At 36.7% G+C, this 13,621-nt stretch overlaps 1 protein-coding gene across 1 annotated transcript; it reads right to left on the bottom strand.

Annotated features, from left to right (window-relative positions):
- Positions 1-11,998: 11,998 nt before the first annotated feature.
- On the bottom strand, positions 11,999-13,306 carry LOC122219085 (26S proteasome regulatory subunit 4-like). The gene is given in 4 exon segments (XM_042937343.1): positions 11,999-12,114; positions 12,117-12,785; positions 12,788-13,123; positions 13,126-13,306. Coding segments are annotated over 4 exon segments (1,296 nt in total). The 5' UTR covers positions 13,301-13,306.
- Positions 13,307-13,621: the final 315 nt, after the last annotated feature.

The following is a 13,621-nucleotide window of genomic DNA, read 5'->3' as shown; positions in this document are numbered from 1 at the left end:
AATACCAGTTCATAATAAAAACTCCCAACAAACAAGGGATACAGAGGAACTTCCTTAACTTGATAAACAGCATCTACAAAAAATGCATAGGTAAGATCATATTTAATGGTGAGAAAGTAGATGCTTTGTCCCATAAAATCAGAAATAAAACAAGGATGTCCCCTCTCACCTCTCTCTCCTACTCAACATCATACTGGAAGTTCCAGCTAATGCAAAAAGATAAGAAAAGAAACAAAATCCAGATTATATAGGAAGAAATAAAGCTGTCTTTTTTCACAGGTAGCATTAATGTCTATGTAGAAAATACCAAAGAATCAATTAAAAAAAAACCTGCTGGAACCAGTATGCAATTTCAGCCAGGTTGCAGGATACAAGATCAATAGTCCAAAGTCAATTTTCCTATATGCCAGCAATGAAGAATTGGAATTTCAAGTTAAAAAGAAATGCCATTTACATTAACACTAAAAAAATTTTTAATAAATACTCAAGTATAATCTAACAAAGTATGTGTAAGATCCATATGAGAAAAACTATGAAATTCAGGTGAAAGAAATCAAAGAATATCCAAATAAATGGAGAGATATTCTATATTCATGGATAAAAAGACTCAATATTGTCAAAATGTTCATTCTTCCCAACTTAATTTATAGATTCTACACATTCTCAAAATCCCAGAAAATTATTTTGGTGGTTATGAACAGACTGATTCAAAATTTATATGGAAAGGTGAAACACCCATAATGGCCAACACATCACTGGCAAGGAACAAAGAGGAATGATACTACCTAACTTCAAAACTTAATATAAAGCTATGGTAATAAACACAGGTATTAGTAAAATAATAGACCAATAGAATGAACAGAGTAGTTTAGAAATAGACCCACACAAATATAGTCAGCTGATCTTTGACAAAAGAACAAAGGCAATTGAGTGGCTAAAAGGATCGTCTTTTCAATAAGTGGTGCTGAAACTACTGGATATCCACATGAAGGATACCCTTCACAAAAATGAACTCCAAGTGGATTACAGATGTAAAATGCTAAGCCACAAAACTTCTGTAAGATAAATAGGAGAAATCTATGTGACCTTGGATTTGATGATGACTTTTAGATATAATACCAAAACTATGATCAATGAAAGGAAAAATTGTCAACTTGTCTTCCATTAAAATTTAAAATGTCTGCTCTGCAAAGGACACTGTTAATAGAACGAAAACAGAATCAACAGACTGGGAGAAAATATTTGCAAAGTACATATCTGACAAAGGGTTGGTATCTAAAATATAGAAAGAACTCTTTTTATTTAAGTTTATTTATTTATTTTGAGAGACAGTATATGTGTGTGTGAGCAGGTGAGGGGTAGAGAGAGAGGAAGAGAGAGAGAATCCCAAGCAGGCTCCATGCTGTCAGCACAGAGCCCGGATGCAGGGTTCAAATTCATAAACCTTGAGATCATAACCTGAGCTGAAACCAAGAGTCAGACACTTAAACCACTGAGTCACCCAGGTGTTCTAGAAAGAACACTTAAAGTTCAAGAAGGAATTAAAACATGGGCAAACAACTTGGACAGACACCTCACCAAAGAATACATACAGATGGGAAATAAACATATGAAAAGATGCTTAACATCAGAAGTCATTAGAGAATTACAAATTAAACTAGCCACTACATACTTACTAAAATGGCTAACATCCAAAGCACTGGCAATACCAAATGCTGAATTGGGTGTGGAGCAACAGGAACTCTGCCATTGCTGGTAGGAATGCAAAATAGTACCACTACTTCAAGAGAGTTTGGCAGTTTCTTACAAAGATAAACATAGTCTCCATAAAATCTAGTAATAGTGGCCCTAAGTATTTACTAAATGACTTGAATATATATATCCATACCAAAACCTGCATGTGAATGTAGCAGCTTTATTCATGATTGCCAAAAATTGGATGCATCCAAAATGCCCTTCAGTAGGTGAATGCATAAGCAAACTGTTGTACATCCAAATAATGGAACATTATTTTGCAATAAAAATAAACTATTAAACCATGGTGTTGGTAAAACTGGACAGTGAATGAAACTGGACCACTTTCTTACAACATACACAAAAATAAACTCAAAATGGATGAAAAACCTAAATGCAAGACAGGAAAGCATCAAAATCCTAGAGGAGAACACAGGTAACAACCTCTTTGACCTCAGCCATAGCAACTTCTTATTAGACAATAACCAAAGGCAAGGGAAACAAAAGCAAGCATGAACTATTGGGACTTCATCAAGATAAGAAGCTTCTGCACAGTGAAGGAAACAATCAACAAAACTAAAAGGCAACCTATAGAATGGGAGAAGATACTTGCAAATGACATATCTGATGAAGGGTTAGTATCCAAATCTGTAAAGAACTTATCAAACTCAACACCCAAAAAACAAACAACCCTGTTAAGAAATGGGCAAAAGACACTTTTCCAAAGAAGACATCCAGATGGCTAACAGACACATGAAAGATGCTCATCATCACTCATCATCAGGGAAATACAAATCAAAACCACAGTGAGGTACCACCTCACACCTGTCGGAATGGCTGAAGTTAGATGTTGGTAGGATGCATAGAAAGGGGAACCCTCTTCCACTCTTATTGGGAATATAAACTAGTGCAGCTGCTCTGGAAAACAGTATGTAGGTTCCTCAAAAAGTTAAAAATAGAACTACTCTATGATCCAGCAATTTCACTACTAGGTATTTACCCAAAAGATACAAAAATACAGATTCAAAGTGGTACATGCACTCCAATGTTTATAGCAGCAATATCAATAATAGCCAAATATATACACACATATATACAAATATATATATATATACACACACACAATTATAAGTTATAATTTATAAAGTACACACACACACACAATGGAATATAACTCAGCCATCAAAAAAATGAAATTTTGTCATTTGCAACAATGTGAATGGAGCTAGAATGTATTTTGCTAAGCAAAGTAAGTAAATCAGAGAAAGACAAATACTATACGATTTCATTCATATGTGGAATTTATAAAACAAAACACAAACATATAGGAAGGGGGGCAGATAAGAGAGAGAAACTAGCCACAAAAGACTCTTAATAATAGAGCAACAAATTGAGGGAAGATGGAGGGAGGTGGGTGGGGGATGGGCTAGATGGTGATGGGTACTAAGGAGGGCACTTGTTGTGATGCACACTGAGTGTTGTATGTAAGTGATGAATCACTGAATTCCACTCCTGAAACCAATATTGCACTTTATGTTAACTAACTAAAATTTAAATTTTCAAAAATTGCATTGTTTGCTGCTTTATTATTAAATTGTAAGAGTCTTTCATATATTCTGTATTCAAGTCCTTTTTCAGGTATACATATTGTGAACACATTCTCCCAGCTTATGGAGCACCTTTTTCACTACCTGAATAGTACCTTCTTATGAGAAAATTTTTAAATACTGATGAAGACCAATTTATTAATTAAACATTTTTGTGGTTTGTGCTGTTTGTGTCCTATTTAAAAACTCTTATCTCAAGATAGGTTCAGCTTTCAAGTTGACATTTGATCTCCCTAGAATTGATTTTTTGTGCGTGGTGTAAGATAAGGGTCAAGTTTTCTTTATCACATCAATGTCTAATTGCTCTAGTATCACTTATTAATAATACCATCCTTTCCCTTTGAAGAGCATGAATATCTTTTTGGTAAATAAAATGAACATATATACCTGGACTTATTTCCAGGCTGTTAAGTTCTGTAGATCTGTTTGACTATATTTATGCCAATGTCACGCTGTCTTAATTACCAAAGCTTTAGGGTAAGTTTAAAATCTGTTAGTGCCAGGAGGCGTCTGGGTGGCTCAGCTGGTTAAGTGTCCAACTCTTGATCTTAGCTCAGGTCTTAATCTCACGGTCATGAGTTCAGACCCCATGTAGGGCTCTGCGCTGGGCATGAAGCCTACTTAAAAAAAAAAAAAAAATCTGTTCGTATAGGTCTTCCAATGGGTTTCGTTTTTTGTTTGTTTGTTTGTTTGTTTGTTTGTTTAGATTGCTTTTAGCTAGTCTAGGTCCTTTGTAATTCCAAATAAATTATTGGTTCAGATTACTGATTTCTATCACACAAAAAAATTAAGCCTGCTGGGATTTTGATTGGAGTTGTGTTAAATCTATGGATCAATTTAGGGAGAATTCATATCTTAATATCACATCAATGGTGTATCTCTCCATTTATTTGGGTCTTCTTTAGTTTTTCTGAGCAATGTTTGATAGTTTTCACTATACAGATCTTGCATATTTTGTTAATTTTCTAATTAATATCCCTAATGACTTCTCCTTTGTCCAGTAAACAATTTAGAAATGTGTTGCTCAATTTCCAAACATTAGGGAGATTTCTATATTCTAGTTACTGACATCTAATTTAATACTATTGTGGTCACAAAATATATTCTGGGTGACTTTGGTCCTTTGAAATTTATCAAGACTTGCCTTATAACCCAGAATATGGTCTACTTCAGTGAATGATCTTTGTGCTTTTATTTTTTTTAATTTTTATTTTTTAATTAAGTAGGCTCCACACCCAACATGGGGCTCAAACTCACAACCCTGAGATCAAGAGTCGCATATGTACATTTAAATAGTATGTATTCTTTCTTCTTTTTCATAGTTGTTGGCTATAATAAACTACAAGTAATTTACAAATGTCTATTTAGGTCAGATTGTTCATATCTTATATATTGTTACGAAGTTTTGTTTGTCTTTTCTACCCCTTACAGAAAGAAATATTTTTATTTATTTATTTATTTATTTTTTTTTTAATTTATTTTTGAGACAGAGACAGAGCATGAGCAGGGGAGGGGCAGAGAGAGAGAGGGAGACACAGAATTCAAACCAGGCTACAGGCTCTGAGCTGTCAGCACAGAGCCCAACGTGGGACTCGAACTCACAGACCATGAGATCATGACCCGAGCCGAAGTCGGATGCCTTACCGACTGAGCCACCCAGGCGCCCCAGAAAGAAATATTTTTAAATCTCCAATTCTAATTGTGGATTTATCTACTTATTTCTGTCAATTTCTGCTTTCTATTTGAAGGTATACTATCAGGCACATACACACTAAGGATTATTATATCTTCCTATTAAATTGACCCTTTTATCATTATTAAATGCCCCTCTTTATATCTGATAATACGTTTTGCCTTAGAGTCTACTTTGATACTATATCCACAGCTATAATTTTTTTTTTTGATTCATGGTTTCTTTCTCAAAAGAGAGGCCATGCCTTCTCCATCAGTTTATTTTTTTATATTTAATATAATTTATTGTCAAATTGGTTTCCATACAACACCCAGTGCTCATCCCAACAGGTACCCTCCTCAATGCCCATCACCCACTTTCCCCTCTCCCCCACCTCCCATCAACCCTCAGTTTGTTCTCAGTATTTAAAAGTCTCTTATGGTTTGCCTCCTTCCCTCTCTGTAACTTTTTTTTCCCCTTCCCCTCCCCCCGGTCTTCTGTTAAGTTTCTCAGGATCCAAATATGAGTGAAAATATATGGTATCTTTCTCTGCCTGACTTATTTCACTTAGCATAATACCCTCCAGTTGCATCCACGTTGCTGCAAATGGCCAGATTTCATTCTTTCTCATTGCCAAGTAGTATTCCATTGTATATATAAGCCACATCTTCTTTATCCATTCATCAGTTGATGGACATTTAGGCACTTTCCTTAATTTGGTTATTGTTGAAAGTGCTGCTATAAACATTGGGGTACAAGAGCCCCTATCACACCTATAATTTTTATAAATGTAACCTTAATTTTTAAGCTTTCTTATGTTTAGTGTTTACATGGTATACAGTATTTATGTTTTCATCATTTTACTTTCAACTGTTCTGTGTCTTAACATTTAAAGTTTGTGTCTTACAAAAATATTGTCGAATCTGGTTTTTTACTCAATCTAATCATATCTGCCTTATAGTTGGAATGGTTAGTCTTTTCATATTTAATGTAATTACTGATCTGATTTTAAGTCTACCTACCTTCTCAGTATTTGTTTTTACTTGTTTCATATGTTCTTTTGTCTTTGCTCCTCCTTTGCTGGCTTCTTTTGGATTGTCAAAAATTTCCCTCCTATTTTGTCTATTCTATTATATTACCTTGTGATGTTTTGATGATTCAGGGAATAAATTAGTAATTCAAAAATCTTGTGCCAAAATTCACAGTCACAGGACTTACCTTTAAACTTTTGCATTGTAGTTATCATTTTCGCTATGTGACACTGTTTGGTTTGCTATTACAAAGTATGTGTGGGTGGTACATAGGTATAGATATGTGTGTTTGTATGTGTGTGTGAGTGGGTGTGTGTTGTGCATATGTGTGTTCAAACACGTATGTGTGTATCTGTGCCTGAGTTTATAGTGTGCCATGTGAATGTTGCCTTTAATTCTTAAGTAAATAAGTGATGAATTTAAAAAGCATATTTCCTAATTCAATGATATCTCTTCATTAATTTCTGAGTAGAGTGAAGTCATCAGTAAATGACAACATAATGGTCTATCGGGATAAAGGGTTCTGTCAAACCGTTTTAAATTGTTAGCCAGAAATTAATTCAAGCGTTAGAAGAAAAAAGTTGTATGTTCATAAACAATCTCAAGGGGCATATATGAATGATGTCCTAATATAATTCAGTATACATTTCCATAAAAACTTATGACAATAAAATTCATGAAAGCCTTAGAGGATGACGTCAGCCCCTTCTGACATAGGAGAAACATTTATTATTTTGTCTTCATGTTGACTCTTTTTTCCCACTAATTTCTTAAGGAAATTCCTTCCTCTCTCCCTCTCTGGTAATGTGGTGAGACTTTGTTTTGGAAAGCTTCAGGGGAAGAGAGATTTTAGGAAAGGTTTGGGGCAGTCTAGAGGAACTTACTTCCCTTGGCGATTAATCTGATCAACACTTGCTGCACACAGGTATGATGCAAGTCTGTGCATGTGTGGGGATTATGTTTAACCAAGTGTTTGTTCACTGAAATGGTGAAATGAAATTTGGGGGAGTTTTGAGAAATAATTTGTGCAATATAATTGTAACAAAGGTCTATTTGATGAGACTAAGGTCTTCTCTAGCAGCAGAAATTATATTAATTTCTTTTACTTTGATTTGACGCTGTGATATAGACAAAAAGATATATTCATTTGCTAGATTAATCCACAGTTTTTAAATACTTATAATGCTAAGTATTCTGCCAGGTCCAATGGGTAATCTGAAATGAAACAGTCCAAATTACTACTGCACAAAGACACAGTCAAGTAGGGGGAGCTACAGTATGAACACAAATAACCACAGGGTAAGGTAGGAAGTGACATGAACCTGAAGTTTGAACAAAGTGCTGAGGGAGTTCAGGCAGAAAAGATTATTTTCAACAGAGGCTAGGATAGATCAAAGAAGTCTTCATGAAAGAGGGGATATTTGAAATGGGCCCTAAAGGATCAGTAAAATTTTATAGGTACCATTAAATTTGATAGAATCTGATAGGGGCATCTGGGTGACTCAGTTGGTTAAACATCCGAATTCAGCTCAGGTCATGATCTCACAGTTTGTGGGTTGAAGCACCTTGTTGAGCTCTGGGCTGACAGCTCAGAGCCTGGAGACTGCTTCAGATTCTGTGTGTGTGTGTGTCTCTCTCTCTGCCCCTCCCTCACTTGTACTCTGTGTGTGTGTGTCTCTCTCTCTCTCTCAAAAATAAATAAACATTTTAAAAATAGAAAAGAATCTTATGACATTGAAGGTATTATTAGAGGTAGACACATGGCCAAAGGTGTAGTGATGGATTTAGGGAAAAAGGAACAATTCTGTTTTGTTGGTATATAAAGTACAAGTAAGAAAGTAGGAAAAGATAACTCAGAAAAAGGTAAGATGGACCATAACCAAGGGAGTATTAAATGCCAACCTATCATTATTACTAATTGAACAATCAACTTTTTATAATTTCCCTTACCATGTGTTAAAAATAGGAATAGCTGCTATGTAGACATATAGAAGAATGAAACATGGTCTATATGTGTATAGGAAATAAAACACAATTCCCCCAAATTTAAATTGTCCCATTCTTTTCAACTTTATAAATATTCTGTTTTTTTAAAATGCTTTGTAGTGGCACCTGGGTGGCTCAGTCTGTTGAGCATCAGACTCTTGATTTTGGCTCAGGGCATGATCCCAGGATCATGGGATCGAGCCCGGCATTGGGCTCCACACTGAGCATGGAAACTGCTTTGGACTATCTCTCTGTCTCTCCCTATGCCCCTCTCCCCTGCTTGCATAGTGCGCGTGCTCTCTCTCTCTCTAAAAAAAAAAAAAAATGCTTCATTTATATTTATATTCAGTTATATTTATATTTAATTTTGTATTATATTATATTTACCTAGCATTTACAATGGCGCTAATTCAAAAGCGGGTTCAAATAGCAAAGTAGTTTTCCATTGACCTGCCTATGGTCAGTAACCCCCGCCTATGGTACCTCTTACTGAGCTTCAGTCTGCCAAGATCACAGAGATTTCTGGCCTTTGTTTTCTTCTCCTAAGTTCTAAGCATTCAGAACTTCATGAGCCAGCTATAGTAGCCCATCTTTAACATTAAACATTGAGCACATCTATGGCCACTACTTAATAACTCCCCTGGTTTTGACTTTCTATTCTATACTCTCCCTAGTTCCAGTCTGTGGTAGGTGGAAGTTGGTTCTTTAAACTCCTGACCCCTGGTATACGTACACTTTCTTCCAGTTATTCAATCAAACACTAATCTAGGTGTTGCTATAAAAAGAATTCTGCAGATGTAACTTAAGGTCCTAAATCAGCTGACCCTAAGATGGAAAGATTGTCTGAGTGGGTCTGACCTAATCATATTATCCTTTCAATCTGACTCTAGAGGTAAGACAGGAAGTCAGAGAGAGTTTAAACATGAGAAGAATTTAACAAGGGAGAAAATCTCTGTTGCTGGCTTTGAAAATACAGGGGGTCATGTGGCATGGAATACAGGTGGCCTCTAGGAGCTGAGAGTAGCCTCTGGCTGGGAGCCTGCAAGGCAAAAGGGGACCTCTGTCCTACAATGGCAAGAAACTGAATTTTGCCAAAAACTTGAATGAGTTCAGAAGGGATTCTTCCCCAGAGCCTCCAAACGTGAACTCAGTCTAGCCAATACTTTGACTTAGCCGTTGAGATCCTGAGCAGACAACCCAGCCATGCTGTGTCTAGACTTCTGACCCACAGGACTGTGAGTTAATAAACGGGTGTTGTTTAATTTTTGACTTTTATTTTTAATATATATTTTATTGAAGTATAATTAGCATACAGTGGTATATTAGTTTCAGGTGTACAGTATTCTATCCGGATATGTTTTTAAAATGTTTTTCTTCTAGAATTTTTAAAGGTTTTCTGTCCATATTTACATTTTTATTCACCTGAAATTTGTTTTGGGGAATGATATGAACTAGAGATGGAGGCACTTTTTTTCTCAGTTTGGAAAACTAGCTATTCCCACACTGTCCCCACTCATTTGCAATGTCTGCTCTGTTATATAATAAGCTTCCATATGGAAGTGGAACTATTTATAGGCCTTCCATCAATCTATTTGTTCTATCCCTGCTCTAGTGTGTTATTCTGTCTTACACCACGATGTCCTAATTACTATAGCTTCAGGATACAAGGTGCATGATATTTTGAAGAGTGAATCCCCCTGTTCTTCTTCAAACATTTTGGCAATTCCTGGCCCTTTGTTCATTCAAATGGACTTTAGGATAATACTGGTTAACTTTTAGCAAAAAAGTTTTGTTTTTTTTTTAATCAAAAATGGACTTTGGATTTGGGGAGAACAGATGTCTTTCTGTTATTGAGACTTCCCATCTGTGAGCATTTGTTTTTTTAATTAAAGTTTTCTATTTTTCTCTTATGAAAGCCTTACACAGGGGCTCCTGGGCGGTTCAGTTGGTTAAGCCACCGACTCTTGATTTTGACTCAGGTCATGATCTCACGGTCATGAGATCAAGCTCAGCATTGGGGTCCATGCTGAGCATGGGGCCTGCTTAAGACTCTCTCTTTCCCCACTCTCTCTCTCTAAAAAAAAAGGAAAAAAATGCCTTACACCCTTGCAAAAGATTTATTTCTATATACCATACATGTTTTCTTGCTATTATAAATGACATCTTTAAAATTACATTTTTGAACTATTTGTTGCTTTTTTGTGTGTGGGGGAATATAGTTGGTTTGTGTAACAATTTACCTGTTGGTTCCTGTGGATATCTTTAGTGGAAAAGCATATAAGTTGAAAATAATGACAGTTTTGTGACTTTTTTCCAATCCTTATATCCCTCTTAACTGTATAATATTACTACATATCATGTAGTGTATGGTATAGTATAGTATATGGGATATCAATGTATATGTACATTTGACCTTTGAGCAACATGGATTTGAACTGCACAGATCCACATATGTGCAGATTTTTTCTGATAAATACATTACAATACTGTAGACATATTTTCTTTCTTATGGTTTTCTTAATATTTTTTTCTTCTAGCTTTATTGTAGGAATACAGTTTATAATATGTATAGCATACAAAATACATGTTTATTGACTGTTTAGGTTACCGGTAATGCTTCTAGTCAACAGTAGGTTATTAGTGCTTAAATATCCAGGGAGTCAAAAGTTATACACAGATTTTTGACTACATGGGGGTCAGCACCCCTAAGCTCCATATTGTTCAAAGGTCACTGCATATACTATATGGTATAGTATACCTATAGCTTTTACTGTATTACTGTAGCTATATTATATAATCATATACCAATTATATAATTAGATATACTAATTATATAACATAATTATATAATATAGCTACAGTAATACCCCAAGACTCTCGCTAACAGATACAACAGGAAGAAAAGATGTCTAACCTATAAAGATCTCTCTGTGATTATTTTTTAGTGATAAGCTCAGGAGCTGATTTAAATAGCTATATTCAATAGTTCACTACTAGAATTAGGCCTGTAAATACATACCAGTATTTTCCCAAAATAAAATTGAATATACTGTTTATCAGGCAGGATCTATTAGCTTAGGCTCTGCACTGTAAGTCAGTTCTCCAGAAATGCTAATAATTTTGTATTGATCCAATGAGCTTTACTGTTAAGTGTTCCTCAGAACCAAAGACATGGTGTTAAATATTAAGTATAAAAGGATAGTGCATTAGTCTGCTTCCATAACAAAATACCACAGACTGGGTGGTTTAAGCAAATTGCCACAGACTTGGTGGCTGAAAAAATAGACATATATTTTCCCACAGTTCTAGAGGCTGAAGTCCCAGATCGAGGCTCACAGGGTCAGTTTCTGGTGAGGGCCCTCTTCCCAGCTTGTGGACAGCCACCTTCTTTCTGTGTCCTCACAGTGTGGACAGTAAGCAAGCTCTCTGGTATCTCTGCCCATAAGGATACTAATCCTTTCAGATCAGGGCCCCAACGTTAAGACCTCATTTGACTCTTAATTATTTCCTTACTCAAAATTCAGTCACGTGGAGTTTAGGCCTCAAACAAATTTTAGAGGGATACAAACATTCAGTATAACAGATAACTATTTCAATACCCCCACTTAACTTATTTTTCAGGTTAACTGGTCCTCTCCATCCTCTTTGTAAAAAGTGTACATTCTTATGGCCTGACAACTCGTGGCCTACTAGTATGCCCCACACTGCTATTTCCACATGTTGAATGGTCAGCTTCTTTTTTTTTGAGGAGGAGGAGGAGCTCACTTTATTGGGGGGAGAGCAGTGCACGTGGCCAACACATGAAGGCAGCCTGGCGGGCACCCTACACACTGCGCTCAAAAAGGGACACGGGAAGTTTTGCTAAGAAAGATCAACTGGAACATGGGTTCCTCTGGGCAGCTTCCCAGCCTCATCCCTCCGAGGAGTCAGGATGCTCCTGACCGTTTCTTTGAAGGCAGATGTGGTCACTACAAGTAGAGCCCCTCAGGGGTGCCTTCTTGTTTTTTATAAAGAACATTTTCTTTAGATTTTTTAAAGTCTTCATTTGTTACTTTCATTCTGTGTTCTCTCAAGGCCATCAGACAGCTTCTGTACAGATTGCCTTGATGTCGGCCCCAGAGAGGTCATCTTTAGCCATGATCAAGTCGTCCAGGGTCACATCATCAGCCAGCATCATCCTGCTTGTGTGGATCTGAAAGATGCGCTTCTTAGTCTTTTCATCAGGCTGGGGGGACTCATTTTTCCCGTCAATGTGGCCTGGTCTGATAAGTGCTAGATCCAAAGTTTCTATTTGGTTTATGGCCATGATAACTTTCTGGTCACCCCTTGAATCAAATCCATCCAACTGGTTCAACAGTTCCAACATCGTTCGTCGAATTTCTCTTTCACCACTGGAATTTGAATCATATCTTTTTGTTCCAATGGCATCAATTTCATCAATAAACACGATGAATGGCCCATGTTCTTCTGCAACTCGAAACAACTCCCAAACGAGTTTGGGCCTATCACCTAGGTACTTCTGAATAAGTTCAGAGCCAACCACTCTTGGGAAAGTGGCTGAGGTTTGGTTTGCTACCGCTTTGGCTAATAAGGTTTTACCTGTGCCAGGTGGTCCATAGAGAATGACCCCTTTGGGGGGCTTTATACCCATCTCTTCATAATATTCAGGATGAGTGAGAGGAAGCTCCACAGATTCCTTAATTTCCTGGATTTGGTTGTCCAACCCCCCAGTATCAGCTTGGGTTTCCTGGGGACCTTTTCTACTTTCATCACCATGACCAAGGGATGCGTGTCATTCGTGAGCACCCCTATTATGGCATGTACCTTGTGGTTGAGCAGAACTGAACAGCCTGGCTCCAGCAGATCCTTGTCTCCAAAGGAAAGAATGCTGATATAGGGTTCTGAGCCCACAGATGTGGACACGATGGTATGATTGTCATCAATGATCTCTTCCAACGTTCCTACCAACATTTGGGTCCCCCTCAGATCATCCACCTTTGATCTTTCCTCCTCTTGCTGTTCTTCTAAAGGCTTCATTTGTTCCTGATTTCTAATGAATTCTTCCTCCATGAGAAGATAGTCTTTAATTCTAACTTGAGTAATTTTAAGCGGCACCGAGTGCGAGGTGTCACCAGTGGCAGCTTGCTGGCAGCATTGGTCCCTTTGGTTGGTACTCTGGTTGGTACAGGAGGTTTGTACTTCTTTTTCTTGTCCTTGTCATCCTTCTTGCCACCTCCAGGGCCATGACCACTACTCTGACTTTGACCCATCTTGCTTTGGCCGCTCAAACTGCCACTACCGGAAATCAATGGTCAGCTTCTTAAAAGTAGTTCTGTTGATTCCCAAACTCATTCATACCTGTTGAACTTGTTATTGTAATTATAGAATTTGATTTGCAAGTGAATAAATATGCATGTGTAAAGAAAAAGTTATTATTTCTATGAAAACGAAATTATGAATTCCAGGAAAGATTCAGTAGTTTTAAAAATTGTCATGAAAGTACTTGACAAGACAATGATAAAGGATTAGAAAACAATAAAAATCCAGGATTTACACTGAAATTGTCTCAGAAGTGGCTTTAGTTCTCCTTC

Source organism: Panthera leo, chromosome B2 (genome assembly GCF_018350215.1).
Source record: "Panthera leo isolate Ple1 chromosome B2, P.leo_Ple1_pat1.1, whole genome shotgun sequence".
NCBI lineage: Eukaryota > Metazoa > Chordata > Mammalia > Carnivora > Felidae > Panthera > Panthera leo.
The sequence above is the reverse complement of the archived record's forward strand: the minus strand, read 5'-3'. Positions and strand labels throughout refer to the sequence as shown.